The sequence below is a fragment of the Amphichorda felina genome, assembly GCF_050947745.1.
Source record: "Amphichorda felina strain 45539 chromosome Unknown scaffold_6, whole genome shotgun sequence".
NCBI classification, from domain to species: domain Eukaryota; kingdom Fungi; phylum Ascomycota; class Sordariomycetes; order Hypocreales; family Bionectriaceae; genus Amphichorda; species Amphichorda felina.
In genome coordinates this window covers 2942107-2966714 of record NW_028145044.1, presented here as the reverse complement: position 1 = coordinate 2966714, position 24608 = coordinate 2942107, and the positions used below count along the sequence as shown (strand labels likewise).

Sequence of the window (24608 nt, the reverse complement as noted above, 5' to 3'; positions counted from 1 at the left end):
AATATGCTTTCCTTAGTTTATATAAGCCTATAGCGTAAATCTTTAAATATTCCGATCTATCGTTTTATATAGAGAAATAATTAAGATTATAGCGGGGTATTAAAGACTAGATTAAGAAAGAGATAATACTTATTTAGATTAAAATAAAGTAAAAGATAATTATATTAAAGCTTAGATAGCTATTAAGATAAAAGAAGTTACTTTATAAATTAGAAAGATATATCTAAAAGCCGGTATAAAAAGATTCTAAGAAATAATAAGTATTATATATAGCTAGATTATAAGATATTATTAAGATTAGATATATAAAAGAGAGTAAATAAATATAATAAGGTAAGATATTAGTAATATAATAACGATATTATAATTAGAAGGTATAAAGTAATTATATTAATCTCTAAAAAGTATAAAGGCTTAATAATAGAACTAATCTTAGAATTACTTATTATATAACTTCTTCTAGGTCTCCCTTATATAATCTCTTATTATTAGCTAGATCGCTATAATCTCTTTTCTTTTAATCCTAATAGATACTATAGGTATATATCTATAGCTTTTATTATTTTTCTAGATATATTAAAAATCTAAAAATTAATTAAAAAAAACTAAGCTTACTAAGGCTTAGAAAATTCTTTACTTAGCTTAAAAGCATTAATACTTTAATATTTTTTACTTTTAACTAGATATAGGGTTTAAACTAAATTCTATAATTTAGATTAGAAGGATTAAACTTACTTTTAATAGGATTTAAATATAAGATATATTACTTATATTAAGTACTAGGTTAGCTAAGACTTATATTACTTAACTATAAGGATTATACGATTATTAAAAGCTATTATACCTATCTTTAGTTATAAGATATTAAACTATATAATAAAATAGCTTGATTAGAAAGGCGGTAAGTAGTAGTAGAAACCGCTTATAGAATCGATATACCTACGCGTATAGATTAAAGGCGCGCTTAGGTATAACGTAAGGTCTCGGTTATAGAGTAGCTAAGAAGGGGTTATATCGTTTTATATTCGATAAAGCGGAATAGGGTATCGTTCTAAGCGGTTAAGCTAACTAGCTATAGTTATATATTATTAATAGCTAAGGAGAGAAAGAAATAGAGCTAGCTAAGGAGATTTTAGGGGTCCTATATAGTAATAACTATTTGCTTATTTATCCTTAGATCACTCTCCCTAGTGATCCTTATTTAGGGCTTTACGATTTACCGTGAGCAGTGATCCCTTCCCAGGATCACGCCTCACCATGATCCGTGATCCAATCCGACACCGGGCCCGGATAATCTTCCACTTCCGTCCCTTGGTCTCGTGACCTGCGGCCATCTGGGGTGGCCAAGCGTGTTGGTTCGTAACATTAGGCGTGGGCCTCATAGCCCCTGACTTCCCGGCCTAGCTTAGTCATAAGGACCCTGAATGCCCCATTATTCTAGAATGTTGAGACACGCGCAAAGTCGCGGGGGTTAGATTTAGTAAGGGGCGAATGAGATATAATTCTGTCTGCCCCAGTTTAAACCGCTGGGACCTTGGTTGCAAAGAGTGCAGAAGGAATATCACGGCATGCTGAAGAAAAGAGACTCATGTGTGCCGATTGGCGCGCAGCCGCTCCATTGCACCGTCGCATTGTCGCGACAGGGCACCATTTGATATTCATGGCCTGTCGGTCCCTGGCATGACTCGACTACTTTGGCCCATCGTCGCCTCGGGCGCCATTCAATAACCGTGACCTTGGCTGGCGGCGTTCCTCCCACATGCCCGAGTCACAACGCGTCCTGCCCAAAGCAGCTCCGCCCCGCTCCTCCATAGAATGGCGTGGAGAATTCTGAGCGTAGTTCCAATTTCCATGCAAGCCATCAGGGGTAGCAAAGCAAATTGCGCCATTTGCAAAGAAGGGGGAGGCGGTGCAGCAAAGGCGCTGCGTTGGTGGCAAATGGTTCGGCGAAGGGCAATGTGTTGGTGGGTGATTGACGATGGTCGAGACGACAAGGACCATCTGCTTACTTTCCCAGAAGCAATCCGTCCCTCCTTTTGTTGGGTACTCGCAAGTTTTCTCGACTCGTTTGCGTTTGTGTCATCCTCGTCCTCCTTGACCCGTCGTTCAAAGGCAAATTGTAGCGCCCCGTATCATTTCGACTCTTGGAGGCGCCTTCTCCCCATTATCTGTCGTTTGTTTCCAGGTCGACCGAATCCTCCATCCCGCGATACCATACTTCTCGAACGTGCTGGTTATTTGAGCCCGACTTCCTCCCACGATCTATACAAGCTTGTGTCTGTTCGTTGCTGTTGTCCGCCGCCAACCATGGGCCGCGACGATGTCTTGTCGGCACGACAAGTGGAAGGTTTGATTGCCGAGGGCGGTACGATTCTCATCTTCGAAGATCATGTCCTTCGGCTCGATTCGTGGCTGCATCGTCACCCAGGCGGGCGGCTGGCGATCCTCCATATGGTTGGCAAGGATGCGACCGACGAAATCATGGCGTAAATATTCCAGAGCGATCCCTCAGCCCTTTCCCCCCCAAAACGAACCCAAAAACTCGAGAGTGAGGGCAAGTGAAGTGCACAAGGAGAGACGAAGACGCACCAGACGCTCAAGCAAGCAGAGTCAATGAGTCCAATGAAGTGAGAGCCGTTTGTTACTTTAAAGTTAAATGGAGGGCCGATATCCCAATGCCTTAACCCTAAATATCTCCCCTACGACGCATTTGTCATCGCGCCCGGAACCCACGGAATTTTACCTGGCAAACGCTGCAACAGATTGCTGACCCGATCGATGTGCTGCAGGTTCCACTCGCCTGCAACTGTCAACACAATGAAGGCCTTTCGGATGGGCCGGAAGCCCGCGGGTCCTTGGCCCAACATGACACCGCCAATTAGAGGCGGCGTCTACAGACGGCTGGATGCTGTGGATGGGGATCCCAGTGACTCTAGTGATGTTAGCGAGAAACCCTCGGAGCATCCGTCCAAGAAATCTAATGCTTCGAGCGAACAGATCGGAGATGGACTCTCGGGCCTTGCCGTCTCGGAGGCACTGGGACTAAATTCCGATCTTCGACACCGTGCCCCCCGGAGCCCCGGACCCCACGGCGGCAACGTGGATGCGACCCAGACATTGCCGAACTGCCCGATCGAGTACACAGACTGGGCAGTTCAGCAGGGCGTCGCCCAGGACCATCGCGATTATCCCTGCCCTGACAATGTCACGGTGCAACAAGACATCATCAACAAGTACCGACAGCTCCATCAGCAGGTCAAGGATGAAGGGCTGTACGAGTGTCGCTATGGGGAGTACGGCAAGGAGATGCTTCGCTATACGTCTCTCTTCGTCATGTTCCTCTTCGCCCTGCGCCAGGAGTGGTACATGACATCTGCCGTCTTCCTGGGTCTCTTTTGGGTATGTTATCCATCCTCCAGTCTCTTGGCTGGCCCGATAATCATGTCTTCTGACTTCTAGCGACTAGCATCAAATCATGTTCACTGCACACGATGCCGGGCATCGCGCCATCACCCAAAATTTTGTCTTTGACACACTCCTCGGGCTGTTTGTTGGTGACTTTTGCTGCGGTCTATCCATCGGTTGGTGGAAGAGTAGCCATAATGTCCACCACATCGTGACCAACCAACCTGTAAGCTCCAGCCTGTTTATATTTATTGGTACAATTCGTTCCATTGGCCATGCTGACCTGGCTAAGGACCATGACCCGGATATCCAAAATGTGCCCCTATTTGCCACCTGTCCCTCATTCTTCAGGTCCATCCACTCTACATACTACGACTTCTCTTTCGCCTGGGACGCCGCTGCCAACTTCCTGGTCCGGTACCAGCGTATCACCTACTACCCTGTCATGGCTATTGCCCGTTTCAACCTCTACCTCCTCTCCTGGCTCCACGTCCTCTCCTCCAAGTCATCTGGCCTGGGCAGCACCAAGGCGTGGTGGGTGAGGCCTACCGAGATGACCTTCATGAGCTGCTACTGGTTCCTGTTTGGATACTGCCTCGTCTGGCGCAGCCTGCCTACATGGTGGGTCCGCATCGGCTTTGTTCTCGTCTCCCACATCGTCGTTATGCCCTTGCACGTTCAGATCAACTTGTCGCATTGGGGCATGTCGACCTCCGATCTAGGAGAGACGGAGTCTTTTGCCCAGCGCCAGATGCGCACCACCATGGACGTTGACTGCCCTGCGTGGCTTGATTTTATCCATGGCGGGCTGCAGTTCCAGGCAGCCCATCACCTGTTTCCGCGGGTGCCACGCCATAACTTACGCAGGGTGCAAACTCTGGGCAAGCAGTTTTCTCGGGACACGGGGATCCCATATTCCATATTCACGTTCCTGGATGGCAATAAGAAGGTTCTCGGCCACCTGGGGGATGTTAGCGAACAACTCAAGATCCTTATCAGCTGTCAAAAGTCTATGGCGGAGGCGGGCGAGATGGGGATGCACTAAATCAGGTTTTATGCTTATACGGTGTCTGAAGTTGTCATCGAGGTCTGATAGTTTATTTTTTATGTAGATTGTATAATAGTAACTATAGAGTTGGAGACAATCGGTTTAGCTCCCTAGGTATATACCTTGCCTTCTTTATATATACCTAAGCCCCTGAGGTAAGGCTTTGGCGGCTTCCCGATCGCCTTACTATTAGTCACTGGTTTGCTATGATTTACAACACATTACCGAAGCTACCTATAGGAGCACTCCACTGTATAGTTCTTTGTTGGCCATATTACTACAGCCTCGCGGCCCGCCCCGTATATCCGCTGTCGTCTTGGGAGCATATGCTAATAGCGAAGACGCTCCCCGGTGTCCAAACCCCTGTGACCTTGCTTGTCTGCAATTTGATGTCTTTGGCGAATGTTTTTGAGCACATGGACTATGGGAGCTGCAAGGAGTCATCAACACTCGTTCCGGATGCCTCAGAGGTATTTGATATTTGCCGCCTCGCCCATCTGCCTTTGGCCTAATCCTAACCTCTACAGCGATCCATAACTTGCAACTCTCTTAGAGATTCAACTGCTACCTATCAGGCCATAGAATAGGCCACATAACTAGGTCTATGCCATAGCGCATCTATCTTGTCCTCGCTTTGAAAAGCCTCGAAGGTGGACTCGGGCACAAGCGTCATATATACTGGGACGAGTCCACCCGTAAGGAGTTTTATATGAATAGAAATGTCTGCGTGGGTTGGGAATGATGACGACGGCCTAAAACGCCCCAGGCGATATGGGCTAGTGAATATATCTGTACTTATTCGCCTAAAATGTTATAACCGGCTTACCTGACTATTATAAATAGACTATTAGCGTATTATCTTTGACAAGGTACGAGAGTCTTTTCAAAAAGCGGTTACTAGAGCCTTATAGGTGATTGTAATCCCCACCATTATTAATTAGGAAAGGATGCCCTGGTATAACCCATAGAAATACCATACATCCCGCTCCGAGGATAATTAGTTCGACCATTAGGGCTCTAAACTTATACCCTGTAGCAGTGCAATTCTCAAGCACACTGTATATTTGATATTTTTAATGTCCAAATGTGTCATTCCTAGCCCTGCTTATGATATCAAGCATACCTTGGAGAGACTTGAAGCGGGCGTCAGCTTCCAGATATTCGCAGTGACTTGAGAGAATTAACAAACCATTCACTGAATGGTAGGGTACTCAAGCCAGAAGCCTTAGCCTTCATGTCAGTCTGCCTCCTCATTCAAGGATCTAGGTTCTGAACAGTCTATCACATCGAAGTAGACGTGGCCCAGACCCTATGTTTGCCAGGAGAGAGAGACATGAATTATAGAGACTGCGAAGAAAGCGGACTGGCGGCCACGTCAACGGTCTAGAAGAAAGCACCGTGCAAAGAGTCAATTTTGGGCATCCACTGCAGTGAAAAAAAGCTTCGCTGGATAAATGGGTACCAGATGATCCTCGTGGCATCATGTCTCCCCATGCTCCAGAGGCGTTTGATCTCATCCTTACCACGGCAGTCCAGAGTCTTGAGAATTTCACGCACGAGCCTTCCTCAACTAGCTAACCTGTAGTACACTTCTATTTATGCCTATTCAGCAGAATTAATTTGGCTTCGTGATGGAGGCTCCGCGAATGTTTCAATGTTGATACAGGTGTTCTCTTTAAACTAGTCCTTTTGATACGGGTGGTTCTAATATTGTCCTTAAAGGACCAGGATCCTAACAATGTCATATACCCTAATATCAAGAGATTCAAAAGCAGAGATGATCAGTGAAACACATCAAGGTTGGAGTCACCAATGAGAATAATCGGCACACATAGCAGAGCATAAACATCAACCTAGGGCGTACCAAAGAGACCTAGCGAGTTTACACCCTTTAGCATTTTTAACGAAAATCCCCATAAACCTTCACCTGAATTAATAGAGCATTGTGATTAAGTGATCTAATCCATGCTTACTCAAATGCTCTCTCCACCGAGTTACGTGCCTAGCGCCGGTCTCCCCTCCTATGGTTCGCCGGTAACACCGCGGGGGTGTTTAGTTTTCTCGGCATTAGAGCTTACCTCCGTGGAAAGCTCCGTTGATATACGGCACAGCAGGCTAGGGAGTGATTATTTAATGCCTCCGCATAGTCGGCGAAATCTTACGGAACCGTATACATTTACCTCCTGTTCAGTTCCAAAACTCCCAACCCTTTCCGTCACAGCACACCGGCAAAACCAATAGCCATGTCCTCACTACGTGACCAGCTATGGAAAACGGCAAAAGCGGCCTTTGATGAGTTTGGCAAGATGACTCCCGAGTCCGTTATTGCCTACCGCAGCCCCAATTGCGTCCACCGCCACTTTCCTATGACATCCGGCATCCCTGAACGCACCAACAAAGAATACTCGGACTTTGTCATGACAAAGCTCAAGAAGACAGTTCCCAATATGCGGCTCATTATCCAGGATGATTTCGAACCCATCATCGACGTAACTACCTGCCAGGTCATTGCTCATATAAAATCGGCGGGTGATACCCCATTCGGACCACTGGACGCGGAGTATTTTATGGCGATGAAGATGAATGAGGATGGCACGCAAATCGTCGAATTTGTTGAGTTTATAGACACGGCATACACAGTTGCCTTTCTTGAGAAAGCGGGAGTAACGGTGTAACCTAGGTCGATATATGGTTTAGCACTCGATGGATGGAGATGATGGATATATGTGCTCAATAACTAAGCTACTTTTGGGTACGCTCCCGCATTTGTCTCTATGACGCTTCGGAGAAAAGATTTATATTCATCATTATTATCTTGGTAAAAGTGCGGATACGCATGCAAACAGCAGATGCCATGATAATGGTTGAAATGTAAGACGCGTGAACGACCAACATCCACGGAGGCTGAAGGATGCTGTGTGCACTGTGGTTGCCTGTCGGGCGACGGCAAACGCCGGCCGAAAATGGAAGAGAGTGACACAGCCGGTTCGGATTCACGAGGCAAAGTTTCGGCTACATAGCTATAGCCTTTACTCGTTCACGCGAATAAAAGACCTTCCTCGATTCATTCTCAAATCAAACGATAATATTTAGGTTAAATCTAGCTTTCGTGATTCAGTGTAGAAGCCTAATATCCATCCCCGCCCACCGACTATGCTGGTTTTTGTGGGACCTGTAACCCAGAGCACAGTACCAAGGCGCTATTCATAAAACTATTGATCTAAGAACGGATATGCGGCACGAAGTACGGAAGATAATCCGGCCCTTTTTATCGGCGTCCGGTGGGACTTGATCGAAGGCGGTGCCAACTAGCTGTTAGGGCCGGAGTGAATCCCTTGCAGATTCTCACCCTTTTTAGTATTCACCTTATAAAAATCCTCCGCACCCTTTCACAGATGCGCATAAGATCAAGCACCTAGTTTCATTCAAGATCCAATTCAAGATCCCATTCAAGATCCCATTCAAGATCCCATTCAAGAGCCCATTCAAGATCCCATTCAAGATCCCATTCAAGATGGCAGCATCACGGAGCATCAATGACCCTGATTTCGGAACTAGGGAGGAGGACTGGCCTGAAGTCGATGTAGATTTGAGCACGGAGGAAGGAGCTGAGGCTCTACGACGCTCCGAGGCCGCCTGGCAAGCAGGTGACCGCCGCGCCGAGGAGAGACGAGAGCAGAAGCGACAGCAACATCGAGAGGAGCTGCGTAGGCAATACGCCCATCTTGGCATCCCCGACGCCCTTTATGTCAAGGCTAAGGAGCACCAGGACCAGCTTACAGAGGAGGAGCGCAATCTTCTTGTTAGTCGCTCTGATCTCATTGGCAAGGCGCTCGGCCGCCCCGATTCCCTCACTCCAGATGAGATACACCAACTCCTTTTCTGGCCGCCGCCAGACGTGGTACACGCCAATATTCAACTTGCTACTGGCGGGACACTCAGTACACCTACTGAGCTTTATGCCAAGGCCAAGGATGCGATAGACTGCAGACAGTTCGATACAATGCTGAACCGAGAGGAAATTAAACTATTAGCGCGGCATTTCTTCGCGGAAGAGAACCCCGATCGCCTGAGAAATTGCTTAATGGCTTCTGCTACGCCAGGGTTTAGGGAAGCTAGCGACCTTCTCCGGAGCCGGTTAGGGATACACAACATCGTCTATAGTGAAGCTGGGTTTTACGAAATTACACATAGGCGAGGACACTTTGCTGGAGCTAGGCGTACCCCTCCGCCTCCTTCTCCTCCTCCAGCAGCTCCCCCCTTAAGCACCGACCTAAATGGACTCGGCCCCTGGCCACAAGCCTCCGTCCGTATAGCTCCTGTCTCCCTCTTTCTATCAACAACAAAAATGTCGGGCTGGGGCGTGGCAAAGAAGTGGTCTGCCCTTCCTGAGGAACAGAAGGAAGACTACCGTACCCAAGCTGAGGCCCTCCGTCTTCAAGCCTGGGCGAAGATACAGAAACCTGGGATGCCTCCTGAACCGACCCCCATTTCTGGGGCTACGTTATACCGCGATGAGGTGCTAGGTGCAGAAACAGAGATGGAAGAGGTATTGCGGAAGTATATGAACCTTGATAATGAAGTAATTCGAGAATATCGAAGGAGGGCTAGCGTGCGAGATATCGCTGCCTGGGATATATATCAGGAGGAGTGTAAAAAGATATTAGAAAAGGATTAATAAGTAGGAGAAGGCTATTATATATATAGCTTTTATAATATTAGCTTCTTTATAATATTATAATTTAATAACTTATTAGATTAGGAGATATTTATATTAAATACGTTTAGGGTTAGATAGTTATAACCGAGTAATTATAAGAAGAAAGTCTAAGCTAAAAGTTCTTAAGATTATTTTTAAGTATATATATAAGATATATTTTCATTATTTCTATAATTAATATTATTATCTTATATATATAGTAAAAAGTAATCTCGAGACTTCTCTTATTAGAAACCCTTATTATAGTCTTTAGGTTATATCGTTCTAACTATAAAAGAAAATAACGGTATATCCCTAATATATTATACCTAATATAACCTATGAAACCTTTAGATTCTTTTTATTATTATGAAAACCATTATAACTAGTCATATGGCAGGCACTTGTAGGACTAGTTCCCCTTGTCGGGCCTTTATACTCTTCAGAGATCAATATAGTTACTTTATACCCTATAACTACAATATCGCTGCTATATTGCTGATATCCTACCTCGTTATACCTCTTCACTCTCCTCCGTGCATCTAACCCTGACAAACAGGCTATAGGAGGAGTCACGTGGTATAAACTTATAAGACCAGTCCCTCTCGTCAAGGCCTTATATTCTTCAGAGATCAATACAGTCGCCTTATGCTATATAAGTGCCATATTACTATTATATTGCGGATAGCCTGCCTCTTTATACCTCTTCAATCTCGTTTCTATATCCTGTTCTGACATTATATGTCTACAGAGCGTCGTCGTCTTGGATAAGAGGATTCTCAAAGATAGTCGTATCAAAAATCATCTTTGTTTGCTCTTCGATGGCTACCCGATACTCTTCAATCAGACTTAAAGCCTGCATGATATAGGTGCACCAGTTCGGATCCAGCACGCAATCTGTGTCCCTTGCCATCGCCCATGTTATCCAGAGGTCATGGAGTTTGTCCAAGGTCCAGCCTCGCGCGCGGTGGGTGACACGAGAGAGAAGCGCGTTCATATACAGATGCCATCGCTGCTGCCAGTGGCCATAAATATGCGTGCCAAAATTAGCATCATACGCGCTCTCAAAGGAGGCCATCTCCTCCATAACAAGGTTATAGACCCTCCTATGTCGCGCTTTAACATTGTCGTCATCGTAGTAATCAAACACGCCCATGACAGACTGGATATACCCCATAGCACCCATCAGGCTTTTATGTGAGGTCGAGGTGCATTCGTCGGTCCACCTAACTTCGCCGATGGGATTCTGGAAGTTGTAGATCTTGGTTTTAATCCAGTTCAGGCGGGAGTCGCATATAACCAACCCGGTAGTTTCCTGCAAGGAGCCCAGCTGAGCCAAGCATGAGTCGGCGGGCGAGATTGCCGTGTGCAGACTCCACTCAGGAAGGAGGCCCATGAACATTCGTACCTCCCTGGGTTCAGGAATCATAGTAGGAAACTCGAAGTTGTCGTCGTCTGATTCATCGCCGATAATGCCATCAAGCGAGGCCGTCATAAAGCGGCCAATTGTGTTTAGCTCAAGGATGTGCTCTGAGACCCATATGCCATTAACCTCGCTCTTACCCGCCCGTGTCAAGAGCCCGTAGTCCTCCGGCATACAACCTAGCGACTTGACAACATATCGGGACGCATCGTTGTTGATCCGGATTAAATCATCGCCCTGATTGCCATTAGGATATGGCGAAGACTCGATAATTTCAGGAATCCAACCGGGCGTGCGCTGCGACTTGATCGTATATTTTCTCGCGTTCCCCAACTGAAGAGCGCTGTCGCGCTCCTCGAGCGGCCCCTCTTGTTTCAGCCGGTTCCGAAACTCGACCACATCTGCAAAGCGCTTTGGCTTTCCTTCGTACTCTTTGGCAAGGAACGTCTGGTAAGCCATTCTATCCTTCCTCACAGAGAGATCGAAGCCTTGCATCTTGGCACGACAGAAAAGGCGCTCTTCACAGCGGCGGCCATCACCATGATGACGAGCGTGTGTTTTGTTGTCCGCGCTCTTCTTATGTTCATCCCCAAGACTGAGCCGTTGGAGACTTTCTATCGCCGCATGCCAGTCACTGGACTTGTGGTAGCTAGTCGAGTTTGGCTCAGAGCTGGAGTCAAGGGGGCTCTCGAAGGAAGCTTGGTCCTCATGATCTTCCTTCTCCTGGGGAACTTTGTCAGTTGTGAAAGGTAAACTCAGCTTAAGATGATCTCTGCGACGGCGGAGGTCAATCCCTGCGCTTGAAGTTGAAGTAACCGATTCAATGATCTCCGAACCACCGCTGTCGGGATCCATGTCATCCTCGTCCAGTTCTACTTGGGCATCCCACAACCATTCATCAGGGCATTTGGATCTGGTCCAGCCATCTTTGCTGAGAGCCTTTGCCACGTCAAGGACGGACTCGGCAATTACGGTCTCCATTGAGCCCGAAGGTGCGGTGCTGAAGCCGTAGTCCATGGCCACCTCTGATACGGTTGAGGCTGTCACGCCATACATGCCGTTTTCTTCGACAGCGCGGTTCCAACTATTCGTGTACTTCTGCTGAATACCGAGATTCGAGGACCCCAACATGATGAGAGTGCCCATCAAGGCGGCCTCACACTCAGCGGAGGAGAGATAACCACGCTTCGAGAAGTTGGCCTCATCGTTCAACTCATCCCAATCACACTGGCCTGGGTTATTGAGCACGTTCTTCAAGGCGGAGAAGTAGCCTTCATACTCTTCGTAGGCGTTGTTAGCCTCTGTGAGAAATCGTGGCTCACAACAGATGGCACTACCGCCGCCTTTGCATTCTGACCCTGGCTCCCCCATGCCTATGCGGATCTTTCCGTCGGGGCAGTACGGCTCGCAGAAGTTGTCCTTGCGCCTGGCAGGCACTGTTGCGCAGGATCGCCACTGGAGATCCTCCTCCGGAGCTTTGCAGCATAGTGGACGCCTCAGGTCGACGTGGTAGAAATAGAGGTCATCTTTGGTCTTGTAGCGACAGTACGTGGCGGCACTTCCCCACGTGGCTAGAATCTGGAGAAAGGGACGCTCGGTATCCGCAATCTCGCATGTGTCCACTCCCGTTCCAAGAGTTGTGGTGGCAGAACACTCATCGTTCATCTTGCCTTGCCACTTGCACATATCGTAGCCTAACATGGAGTTGAGGGAAGTGCCCGAGTCCGTCTCTGTCTGGCAGCAGGCGAGCTGGGCCTTGCCATTGTTGCAGGCTGCCTGTGTGGAGCCGATCTCGCGCTGCTGGTCAGACGGGGCAACGACTTTCTCGCTGCCGGCTGGGCATTGACCGTGTTTGCCACACTTTCCATTGAAGAAGTCATACCAACCGCACCGGGGGATCGTCTTGGAGTCGGGGCAGCAGAAGTGGCGCAGTCTTCCGCCCTGGCATTGGTAGCCATCCTGCATCAACTCGCCTTTGCGTCCGTCCTTGTCGAGTCGGGGTACAGTCGTGTAGCCAGAGCTGCATCCAGCACCGCAGTTGGACCAGTAGCACTGGTCCCGCACTATGTTGGGCGACGGCTCTTCATAGTCACCGAGACCTTCTCGCTTGACGGTTACGGCCTTGGCCGACTTGTATCCCGTGGCCGATTGTAGTTGCGCAGAGAATCGCGTCTTGAAGAGTCCCGAGCCAACGACGCGTTTCTCTGCCGCGCCATCCAAGGCCGGGGCCAGTTTAGCTGCCCCATTGTCTGTGTAGTCCTGGCTGACGGCCCAGACCATGACGCCGCCGAGGCACATGCCTCGGGCGGCATCTACCTTGAGCTTGAACGTGTCCTCGTCATCATACGTGATCCACTTTCGCCCGACCACGGCCGTCTTGACCATGGCCTTGTCGTCGAGCGAGGGCGTCACGCCCGCCGCGCGAATCTGGTCCATGACTTCGGCATTGGTAAGAGTGCCACCAATGTCGTCCCTGCTGCATGGTCCGGCCTCGCCTACGGCGTCGAACATACACTGGGCCATGGTACACCCCTTGTCGGCCGCCAGGAAGGTGCGTGAGTAGAATGCCAGTCCCAGTGTAATCTTTTCCGGCTGTATATCGTTGCGCCAAAACAGGTCCAGGTACTCGGTGATCTCGGTCATGTTGGTGTGTGAGTTGAGGTAGGCACCGAGCCACTTGTTGCCTTTGTCCCATAACCCGTGGAGGTCATACGACATGACGTTGAAAAAATCCACCCACTTTTCGAGCTCGACAATGTCAAAGTGCTGTAGGTACCAGAAGGAAACAGGGACCGTGACAGAGATACCGTTGCGCCCACCGCTTGAGGCGTCGAGAGCTGCCTTGAGATTCTGCATGAACCTAGGGAAGTTGGCATAGTCGGCCCCAGTACCGCCGCGGTCCTTATCCACAGGGTACTCCCAGTCGATATCGACACCGTCGAAGTTGTAAGTGTTCATGAAGCTGATGAGTGACTTGAAAAAGACTCTTTGCTTAGCCTCGTCGGCTGCCAGCTTGGAAAAGGTATGGAAGGTCCGGCCCGGGTCGTTAAAGGTCCATCCGCCGATGGCGATGTATACTTTGAGTGCCGAGTCCAGCTCCTTGAGTTTCGTCAAGCGCGAATAGAGGCTAACATCCTCGGCTTGGGCTGGCACAATTTTGTACGACACGGGATCAATGCCGGCAAAGGCAAAATTGAGATGCGTGTACACGCCTAGAGGGACATCCTCGGGCATGAAGGCTTGACAGCTGCGGCGGGCTGCCCAGCCCTCGTAGTAGCCGACGACACGACTGACCGGCTGGTCACCATTGACGGGGCATGACGGCCGTTTGACCTTCTTGTCGCCGCAAAACTCTGCCGTGGCACCGCAGTACCCCCATTTAGAGCAGCAGACGTTCAGGGGGCACTTGTCGAGTTCCACAAAGTCGGCGCCGTAGGTGCCCGGATCGCACTGTGACTTGGCATCGCATCCAGCCACGCAGTTCTCGGGTGAGCAGAAGTCCTCTCCAAGTCCGCAGAAGCCAAACTTGGAGCAGCAGGTTCCATCAGCACACGGTTTGTTGGCATCGCAGCCCAACTTGAAGTCGCAGGTGCTCAGACAACCCTCGCCGCAATGCTCCTCACTAGTGCCGCAGAAGCCAAACGGGGAGCAACAGCCTGTCGCGCACTTTTTCGTTGCGCTACATTCCGCAGCATCGACTGGAAGACTGGCCAGGAGGGAAGAAAGGAGAGAAAATAAGAATAGGGTGCAACGCATTGTCAATACGTCGTGTATCGTTCCGAGCTCCTGATGCTGGTAGACCAACGACCACTATGTAAGTGAGTAAAATTTTGGTCAAGTGTGCCATAGAACCACCTCGCGGGTTCTTTATGATGAGGATATCTTGTCCTCTAGACAGTGAGTTCTGGTGACATGGCCGTCTCGGAGAAGAAGGGGCTTTAGGCCATGTCCGTAGTCAGGGCCAACAAGCCGACATCCCGATAAGCCGGGAACCACAGGCATATCTGGCCTGTGATCCGGTCCAGACCAGTAATGAGATGAACACATGGCGTCCCTGGAGGACTATTGATCGCGTTCGAAGCTGCGATAATTTCCGCAACACCTTTCGGGAAGCGAAGACCGCAATAACCCGCGAAGGCTCCTCTAATAGCGCACTAATTACCATGAGGAGTGTTGAAAGGGGATCAACCAGGTTGACAAGAAGCTCACTTTGCCCCGTCCATTCGTGAGCTGGTACGGAGTATTCGATGGAGTTTCAGGGACGGCATTGCACTATTGTGGAGGCTCTCCGCCGCCAAGCTATGCCAACGTACAATAGTGTCTCCTACATGGCCGCATAGCCGTCATGGCGACTTAATCACGTGTATTTTATGCTTGGTACTCTGATATAGATAGACGGAAAGGGGAGGTGGCGTAGCCAATAGTTCCATACGGCAAGGCTAGTACTCCGTAGTTCTCCGGAAGTCAAGCCGACGCCGTCCGCCTACTCCGATTGGACGCGTATTGTCCCCGTCTCGGGGTCCACTACCGGGGCTCCGGACCCCATCTGGAGAAGTAGAGTAGATGCAAGCCATGATATTACGTGCGTGGGGGCTCGAGCATCTGGCAATTTATCCGTACCAAGTACGTACTCCCTTACCTATGCTATACGGGCAGTACTACGTAGCAGAAGTATCTTTTTTAGCCTTATCACACTCTCTATCTCCGACGGGCCGACAAGGATATTCGTCTTACCCCATTATGTCACAGCCAATATTTCTTCCTCTTCTTCCTGTTCTCCCAAACTCCTTTATTGTTGGCATCCTTACCATGTTATTTTTCCAATCCTGATCACTAGTACTTCCTGGAAGGGCATCCACGCCTTGAAGAATTCCAAAATCTCTCGCCGTCATGGCGCTCCCGATTCGACAGGCTATCCTGCTCTTCATCGCCAGCTGCCTACTTTTTGCCCAGCTGCTGGTAGCTGACACACCTGGACGCAACGACGGAGGTCAGGACAAGATCCGCGCAGTCCTCGATGAGCATGATGCGCAACCCACTGCGTCGCCCTCGCTCGCCAGCCGCGGCACCGCGGTTGCTGTCAACGGTTCGGCAGGGAATATTGTTGCCCAGTTCCAGCAGGCCATGTCCATAGCCAACCTCGCCATTCTCGAGGCCCCCAAGCAAAACTCTCCCTATTCGCAAAACTCGACCACCCACCGGCGCAAGAGGACAAGGGCGCGGCCACTAGATTACTCGGCACGGCCTCCTCGGCACGCCAACGGGAGGGACTTCCGGGGGGACGCCAGCGCTGACCAGACGGCCAACTTCACCGGGGAGTCCTACACGGTCCCGTCCGAGGTAATCAAGGCGGCAGCCATCCTGGCCGAGGCGAACCCTCCTCCTCCCTCAGATTATAATGCTATCCTCAGCAATGTCTTGGAAAGGATGGAGCAGCGCAAGGCCCACCTGAACGACACCAACGTCATGCCGCAGAAGACGCAGCGTCCTTCGGGCCTCCACGAGTATGTTCTGGCAGAGGAGCTGGCTGTGACAGTGCAGGACGACCAGGCCCAGCTCCAAGTCGCTGGGCCCATACACCCCAACGATCGGACCGACGGCAAGGAGGAGGAGAAGAGGGAGGTGGAGGGAGAGGAGATTGATTCGCGGCTTGAACTTGTCAGGCGGGCAGAAACCAAGTTCTGGATGGAGACCGCCACGCAGCGAGGCAGCGCTCCGTACGCGCCCGAGGGCTACAAGGTGTGGCGTAACGTCAAGGACTACGGAGCGTTCGGCGACGGCATCCACGACGACACGGCTGCCATTAACCGGGCCATCTCCGAAGGCGGGCGGTGCGGCGCCGGCTGCCCAGCCAGCACGCAGTTCCCTGCCACCGTCTACTTCCCTGCGGGCAGATATCTGGTCAGCAGCCCCATCATCCAGTTCTACAATACGGAGATGCTCGGAAACCCCCTTGAACGGCCCGTCATTGTGGCGGCAGAAAGTTTTGTCGGACTCGGGGTCATCACGTCCGACGTGTACATCGGCGATGACGTGACATGGTACATCAACCAAAACAACTTCCTCCGAAGCGTGCGCAACTTTGTCATGGACATCCGCGCGACGCAACAGGGGAGCTACGTGTGCGCTATCCACTGGCAGGTGGCGCAGGGAACTTCGCTCGAGAATATTGCCTTTATATCGACCAAGCCGACCGAGTACGAGGGCACGACTCAGCAAGGTATCTACATGGAGAACGGCAGCGGGGGCTTCATGAGCGACCTCGTCTTCGTGGGTGGCAACTTTGGTGCCTACTTTGGCAACCAGCAGTTCACCACCAGCGGTATGCTCTTCGACAGCTGCCGCACGGGGCTGCAGATCCACTGGGACTGGGGGTGGACCATGCAGGACACCGAGTTCTACAACTGCCGCAAGGGCATCGTCATCGTGGGCGGCGCTGGCGGTCCCCAGAGTACCGGTCAGGGAGTAGGATCTCTGTCGCTGGTTGACGTGCACATGTCGGGGGTCCCCGTCGCCGTCGAGACGTCCCTCTTTGCAGACAACTCGACGGCGCTGCACATCACCAACGGAGGCTTCCAGAATTGCGAGACCGTCGTCGTTGACGCCCAGACGCACACGGTGCTCTATCCAGGCAACGCCAACGGTCTGACCAATCTCATCTCATGGGGGTTCGGCAAGGTTGCGGACCCGAGCGGCGAGACGGGCTTTGTCAACGGCGCTGACTTGGCAGCCCCCGAGGCCTTCCCGGCATCCCTCCTCGTGAAGGACGACATCCACCCGCGCGCCAAGTTCTTCCACCGCACGCGACCCAGCTATGCAGACCCGGGAAACAGCGAGATCTTTGATGTCAAGGCACTCGGTGCCAAGGGCGACGGCTCGCACGATGACACGGCCATCCTCAACCACATTCTCGACGTGGCCGCCAACGTATCAGGCATCGTATACTTTCCACACGGCGTCTACCTCATCAAGGACACGCTCGAGGTTCCTGTTGGCTCTCGCATCATTGGACAGGCGTGGCCGCAGATTATGGCCACCGGCTCCCGGTTCCAGGACATGGCCAAGCCGCGAGCGGCTGTTCGTGTCGGCGCCGTGGGGTCCGTCGGTGTCATGGAGATCCAATGCATCATGTTTACCGTCAGGGGCCCAACCGCCGGTGCCATCCTCGTCGAGTGGAATATCCACGAGTCCACCCAGGGGTCTGCCGGCCTCTGGGACTCGCACATACGCGTGGGCGGCGCCAAGGGCAGCGACCTGCAGAATGCGCAGTGCCCCAAGACGGTGCAGGGTAGCAAGGCCTGCATCGCCGCATCCATGCTGATGCACATGACGGAGAAGTCGTCCGGATACCTCGAAAACGTGTGGATGTGGGTTTCAGATCACGATATGGAGGACGCCGACCAGATCCAGATCAACGTCTACGCAGCCCGAGGCATCCTCATCGAGTCTCAAGGGCCCACCTGGCTTTGGGGCACCGCGGCTGAGCACGCCGTGCTCTACCAGTACCAGCTATCTGGGGCCAGGAACGTCGTCCTGGGCCTCATCCAGACCGAGGCCCCCTACTTCCAGCCGTTACCCAAGGCACCGACGCCCTTTGAGAAGGGGCTGCTCGCGTTCAAAGATGACCCAACCTTTGACGACTGTCCTTCCAGTTCCAAGACGTGCGCCGTGGCCTGGGCGCTGCGCATGGTCGACTCCACAGACGTCTACATCATCAGTGGCGGCTTTTACACCTGGTTCCAGGACTACTCGCAGGACTGCATCTACAGCGGGTCTAACGACTGCCAGCGGAGCGCCTTCTACGTCGAGCAGAGCTACAATGTCTGGGTCTACAACCTCATCACCATCGGCGCCGTCGAGATGGTCACGCCCCTCAATGGCCAGCCTGTTACGGCTGCCAACAACCGCAACGGCTTCGCCTCGAGCATCGTGACCTGGCTTGGGGGCGCCAACCACACGGTGGGCGACAGAAACTTGACGGGGTACACTCTCTTCACCAGGAATGACCTGGCCAGCTACGACTTCTCCGAGCAGTGCAAGACCGCGCTGGCGGCCACCATCGCCTGCACAGATCTCATGATGCAGTGGACCTCGCCGGCCTATCGGGGGTCTCTGGGCAACGCGACCTTGCAGAACGAGATATGCGAAGCCGGCTGCGACGCCTCCTTGGCGTCGTGGTACCGTGGCGTCTCGGCCAGCTGTGCCGACTATACCTGGAACTCGGGTGCCCCCTTGGAGATGGCCGGTGCCTACACCTGGTACGGACGGAACGAGAGCTGCCTCCGCGATAGCTCCGGCCGCTACTGCAACGATGTAATCGATGGGTTCAGCGAGAATGATGGACTCGACCTCATGCCTGACAGCGAGCTGTGCTCCGAGTGCTTCACTACCCGCGTCCGCATGATGCAGCAGAGCACCTACTCTGTGTTCAACATTGTCTTATGGTACCAGGAAGCCCTCCAGGCCATCCGGACCCGGTGCTCTCTAGACCTGCCCAACACGGTGCCGCCGCCCCTGATACATGTACCCACGCCTGAGCCCTTCTGTCTGTCGGATATCTACTACAAGATCCGTGACGGAGACACTTGCGACTCCATCGCCCTGGAAAACCATGTCTCGTCAGCCAACATCTTCTACGCCGCCCAGGTATCCGGGGCCACCTGGGGCTGCGATGATCTCCCAGCCGGCTTGACCATCTGCCTACCGCTCACCTGCTCCACGTATCTCCTCCAGCCCACCGACAACTGCCGCAGCGCCTCCGAGGCCGGCGGCACTCACGACATTAGGCGGTACAACTCGTGGATCGATGCCAGCTGCGACAACCTCCACGAGGCTAACGCCACTCTTGGCTCCGTCGTCTGCACCTCCCCTGTCGGCGACAAGTTCATTCCAGGCCCGGCCACAAATACCTCGGGCATTCCGGGCGGCGGCGCCATCAAGGACGGAGCCGTCGTCGCCGACCCTCCCCCTGGTGCCACAGTCGCCCCCTGGACCCTGGCTAACTGCGCCAGCTGGCACGTCGCCCAGAAGGATGACACGTGCGCCTACATTACCATGTCCAGCTCCATCAGCCTCTCGCTGTTTGCCATAATGAACCCTTCCATCAATGTCAAGTCCTCAGGTGGCTGCTCTGCCTCCATTGTCCCTGGGTATGCCTACTGCACCGCCCTCGCCCGCGAACCCCTACTACCCCTCGACCCTTCCACCCACATTACCGAGCTCATAGGGTGTTGGGCCAACCTCAATAACTTATCGCATCCCCTCCATGGTGAAGTCTTGACCATGCACGGCATGACCCTGGAAACCTGCGTCCAGGTATGCTTGGACACCGGACTCACCTACTCTGGCAACACCTACGCCGGCCTCGGGGGCGGCCCCGATAAGTCTACCTGTATTTGCAGCGACATCGTGGCGATGAACTCAATCCGCCTATCCACTTCGCCTTGCGACGACGGAAACCCGGAAGAGAGACTCGCGTACACTCTGTATGCTCTCACGGAGTACAGCCGCCTAAACCTTTCATACCGGTTTGATGACTTCGGATGCTTCAGCAACACGGCCCTCATCAGAGGCTCCGGTCCCAGCGCTACGTGGCCCAGCAGAAACACGGTCAGAGACTGCTCAGAGTTCTGTCTGCCGACATATCCGTACTTTGGCGTCACCAATGGCGATACGTGCCTCTGTGGGACGGGCATAGCCGAGACAGCAACCGCTATCAACACTGACGAGAACTGCAATATGCGGTGCACGGGAAAGACAATTGTGGACTGCGGTGGCTCGGCGGCTACTCATATTTATGCTCTGCGTCCGAGACCGGACTCAGAACCTGACGCAACCACCTCTTTGCCTCCGGATCCTACCACTACCACCCTCCCTCACGAGCCGACCGAGACCTGCTATACCAACCCCCCCGCTCTCGTCTTGCCTGGTGCAGTATGCGGCTGCAATAAGTGGCACAAGATCGGGGACACGACTACCTGCGACGGAATCATCAGCTACGACAAGATCTCAGTAGACAATTTCTATTACTGGAACCCCAAGGTCGGACAGGGTTGCACAGGCCTGACGAAAGGATTCTCGGCCTGCGTTGGTCTGCCCGACGAGTTATGCAACCCTGGGGCACCCCAGCCAGTGCATCCCGGCGCGGTCTGCGGCTGTAAGAAGTGGCACAAGGCTGCAAGCGACCAGACAACGTGCGATGCCATTATTGCTTACGATAAGATCTCAGCGGATGACTTCTATAAGTGGAATCCGAGGCTTACAGAGGCCTGTGTTGGGGTCGTTAAGGGAAATTACTTCTGTGTTGGGGTATAATAGGTATAGGTATCTTACAATCAGATGCAGTAGGCTGGCATATCGTGCCGCGAACATTAATCGCTACGGTTGTAAATCCATGATGCTAAATTCGGTGTAAACAAGATCAATGGGAACGGGCATATTTTCCAGCTATACTTAGATCTTAGTTTAGCAGATGACAACGTGGTCCCTCTAAGCCATTATAGACCCTATTGGAATTTGCTTGTGTGGGATTTAGGCACCCTTGCTAAGCATGATATGGCCTTGCTCTCCTAATAGATTAAGTTAAAATTCTTCTAAATCATGGAGAGACGCTGGATGTAGATGCATTCCCAAATCAGCTTCGCAAGATCCCTATGAGAATGACAACTAAGCCGATCTTCCAACCAAAAATCGTTATTCTGCCGGTCTTGACACATACAGCGGACTCTGAATATGGCGTGGCAAGAGCTTCATTGCCAACGGCTTTTGCGCCAAGTTCGGGACGGAACTAAGACAAGGCGACGAGAAGAGTTCTCGCGTCTCAAGAGCAATCGAGTAGTATCAACGAGGTGAAGCAGGAGAGAAATTCTAGAACGTCCGGCAATACACCGGTCCCGTGCTGGTAACAATGGAGTGTTTTCAGAAACAATCCCTGCACCGCTCTTATTCTCTAAGAACACGAGAAGAATTCCATGAGCGCCGGGAAGAAGGCGTCTGATATGTGGGGAAGTTGAGGGAGAGCCCAACCATATTCCCATGGACGATTTTGAAAGACCATAAAGTATTCTACCTTGTTTATTTCACTTTTAAAATTTTCCGCCAGTTTACCTTGGGAATCCTATCTATATCTCTATTCGATGCAACTCTATAGTAGCTTCACATTCCTATAAGAGTCGCAGATAGTAATTATCAGCCTTATATATTCAAGCTACTTGGAGGTAATTTCAACTGAAATATCAGTAGCAATCTTGAGTCTAGAGGACATGAATAAGGCCAAGGTACGCTCGTTAGGTACGTGCTGCACTAGGGCATCCTCAGGTGAGATCTGAACCGTAAACCCGTTCGGGAATGTAGAAGTAGGCAGGATAATTTCAGTAGGCGCGTCGATATCAGGGTTAGCCGTAAACTCGAGCCTAAAGATAACCGCACTGTTATCAAAGGAGAAGCTCTTAGGAGTGCCAGCGACAGCGGCAGGGTACGGGCGGCTGTAGTGCTTTGCCAACTCGGGGTAAGGCTGGTCGGACGTGCCGTTGTATAGGTTATCATACGCCCAGCCAATCCAGGAAACCATATTAGCGTCGGTAGCCTCCATAGCATCTGCTAGGTCGTTCATCTGCTTGTCGTCACCCATCCAGAAAGTGAGCTCGGTTAGGACGCCAGCCGTCCTGAGGCGTTCGTTATCCTTGTGGCGGTTGCTGATGGTATCGGAAATAGAGCCCAGCTGGGGCGGGCTATAATAATGCCACGAGTGGACCGACTTGGAGCCGTCGCTGAGGGGGACGTTGTTAAAGCCCGACAGGATGTCAAGGGTGGCGCCCTCAAACCAGATGAGAGTGCCTTTGTCAACAGTGCGGATCTGCTCGGTCGCGCGATTCCACAGCCCCTCCATAACCTTGTGATCAGCAACACCAGGCACAAGCAGCGTCGGATCCGCCCACGTGTCGCCGACCCACGGCTCGTTAAGTAGGTTATAGCCGACCACGTTGGTCGTCTCGACGTACTGGGACGCCAGCTTCTTCCAGTAGGCCGCGAACGCATCGCCCAGCCCATCGTAGTTGTTATACAGCCGGCCAAACGCATTGCCCGCCGCCACCGACGTGTAGCTCAACGCCCAGTCTACACTACCACAGAGATCGTGCGGCGTGGGGAGGCCGTTTTCGTCCACGGGAAACGGTGTCGGCTTAAGAGGGAATGGATACATCTTGCCCTTTGACACCCAATCCTCCTTGACAAACCACTGCCAAGCTGCGTCAGCATGAGGCCATCCAAGGGTGCTAAATTGTACTTACGTCGGGCACGCCGTTACCACATAGTTGCCGAGCCAGGACATCCTGATGGACGTCCACCAGGACATAGAGGCCATGATCCTCGGCCATCTTGGTCTGTTTCTTCATAATGTCAAGAAACGTCTCATTGTACTCCCCACGCACCGGTTCTGCACCAGCCCAGCTGTGGCCCAACCGCACAACGTTGAGACCCAGGTCATGCATGGTTTGGACATCTTGCTCCCCAAACGAAGTGACCCCGGGAACCCACTCCGAAGGTAGATGAAATGGTGGATCTTTCCTGACGGCATTGGTTCCGTGGAAGAAGCGCGTGCGACCGAATTCATCCACGATCTGATGCGTGTCTTGGTTCACCAGGTTGATGCGCGACAGGCCGGGATGAGCCTTGTACCAGCCCTCGCCATCTTGAGCCAACACACCTGCTAGTTGGGTGCCAAGAACCGCCAGCAGCGATGCGCCAGTAACGGTAGTAGGAAGCATCTCAATGTAAGGATCAACTTGGTCTCGTTAAGAAGATGGAAAGGATAACGAGGAACGGGTCGTTCAGATGACCCTGCGTGCGACACCTTGTATACCATTTCCCGGTCACTATCGCGATCCTGATCTGGAGCGGGGTTTGGACTCCTCTTCCGCCATTGACACATCGTGCATATCTCGGCAATGGTGGTGGTGGTGGCCAATCTGCAGAGCAGGCACTGAGAAAAGAAAAAGAAACTTACGTTACATGGTCCGTTGCCACTCTTCCCATTTCCAACAATGGTGCATTTTATCCCTACCCTCGCTACCATTTTAGTCTATGCGTATACGCACGAGAGTGAAATAGGGAATGGATCGCCCATTGCATCTCGGTAAGAAAGCTACTTGTATCTTTTGGATCACGCTGCATGATATCGGGGGCTACGATCGGCTGCTAATACTATAGCCAATAATACTTTGAATTGAATAACAAGGGGATTATTAAGGGGGATGGATCAGGCTGTAGAGAAGACAAACGCCTTAATCATCCTTTTTACCTACAAAGCCCCCTCTCTTAAGACCAAAGAAGCAGATCACGACGACAACCATCGTTCCGGCGAATATCGTCCAGAATGCCGCTCGGAAGCCTTTCATTAGCGCTACCTCGTGCTCCTGGATACACGAATGCTCCGTAACAGACGACGCAATTGCCGCTGTGACGGCCAAGCTAACCGAATTGCCAAATTGCGCGACGACGCTGAAGACAGCGCCCGCAAGCGACTGTGTGTCTCCTGGAAACGCATCCGATATGACAAGGTTAGATACAGTAAATAGAACTGTGCCGAGTCAGAAATACTGTATTGTATAGCCGAACAATTATTCGTATCATCAGGATTCACCGGAGAGAGGAACAGCGCCCAGAAAGGAGCAAACTAGTAGTTCTCGCCAATCTCAACGGTCGCCATCAGGGGCGGAGCCACCACAGTGACAAGCGCCGATACCACGGCGAGAGTCTGGATTTTGACGCGCGAGATCAGATAGGTCATTAAGATATTAACACATACGCCCATGATAATATGAGGGAGAAAGCGGATTGAGCTCTGCAGAGCTTTTAGGCCCTACACTTGTTGAAAGCTGTGGCATTCATTAGTTATGCGCGACATGTCACAAAGAGACATGAATGGTGGAATGACCACTCACTAAAGCGTGGTAAAGTACTCGATGCCATTAAGCGACGCCCAGCAGAAAAATACCGATACGCAGATGGAGGTAAACGCCGACTTTTTCCAAAGC

General features: G+C 51.6%; 6 protein-coding genes across 6 annotated transcripts; 4 read left to right on the top strand and 2 right to left on the bottom strand.

The window, feature by feature from the left end:
* Positions 1-2481: 2481 nt before the first annotated feature.
* Positions 2482-4450, top strand: ACO1O0_006776 (fatty acid desaturase-domain-containing protein; the record flags this gene model as incomplete). The annotated part of the gene is made up of 3 exons (XM_083196156.1): positions 2482-2486; positions 2790-3399; positions 3467-4450. The coding sequence occupies 3 exons, from the start codon at positions 2482-2484 to the stop codon at positions 4448-4450; spliced, it is 1599 nt and encodes a 532-aa protein (XP_083049172.1).
* Positions 4451-6696: 2246 nt separating this feature from the next.
* On the top strand, positions 6697-7128 carry ACO1O0_006775 (uncharacterized protein; the record flags this gene model as incomplete). Its single annotated transcript, XM_083196155.1, is given in 2 exon segments — positions 6697-6942; positions 6958-7128. The coding sequence occupies 2 exon segments, from the start codon at positions 6697-6699 to the stop codon at positions 7126-7128; spliced, it is 417 nt and encodes a 138-aa protein (XP_083049171.1).
* A 478-nt stretch (positions 7129-7606) lies between these two features.
* ACO1O0_006774 (uncharacterized protein) lies at positions 7607-8463 on the top strand (the record flags this gene model as incomplete). The annotated part of the gene is made up of 4 exons (XM_083196154.1): positions 7607-7612; positions 7812-8255; positions 8314-8351; positions 8448-8463. 4 exons carry the CDS (start codon positions 7607-7609, stop codon positions 8461-8463), a joined length of 504 nt encoding a protein of 167 aa, XP_083049170.1.
* Positions 8464-9897: 1434 nt separating this feature from the next.
* Positions 9898-14331, bottom strand: ACO1O0_006773 (uncharacterized protein; the record flags this gene model as incomplete). Its single annotated transcript, XM_083196153.1, has 2 exons — positions 9898-14231; positions 14328-14331. 2 exons carry the CDS (start codon positions 14329-14331, stop codon positions 9898-9900), a joined length of 4338 nt encoding a protein of 1445 aa, XP_083049169.1.
* A 1134-nt stretch (positions 14332-15465) lies between these two features.
* ACO1O0_006772 (uncharacterized protein) lies at positions 15466-20889 on the top strand (the record flags this gene model as incomplete). The annotated part of the gene is made up of 1 exon (XM_083196152.1): positions 15466-20889. The coding sequence occupies one exon, from the start codon at positions 15466-15468 to the stop codon at positions 20887-20889; it is 5424 nt and encodes a 1807-aa protein (XP_083049168.1).
* Positions 20890-21781: 892 nt separating this feature from the next.
* Positions 21782-23339, bottom strand: ACO1O0_006771 (putative cellulase; the record flags this gene model as incomplete). Its single annotated transcript, XM_083196151.1, has 2 exons — positions 21782-22810; positions 22863-23339. 2 exons carry the CDS (start codon positions 23337-23339, stop codon positions 21782-21784), a joined length of 1506 nt encoding a protein of 501 aa, XP_083049167.1.
* Positions 23340-24608: the final 1269 nt, after the last annotated feature.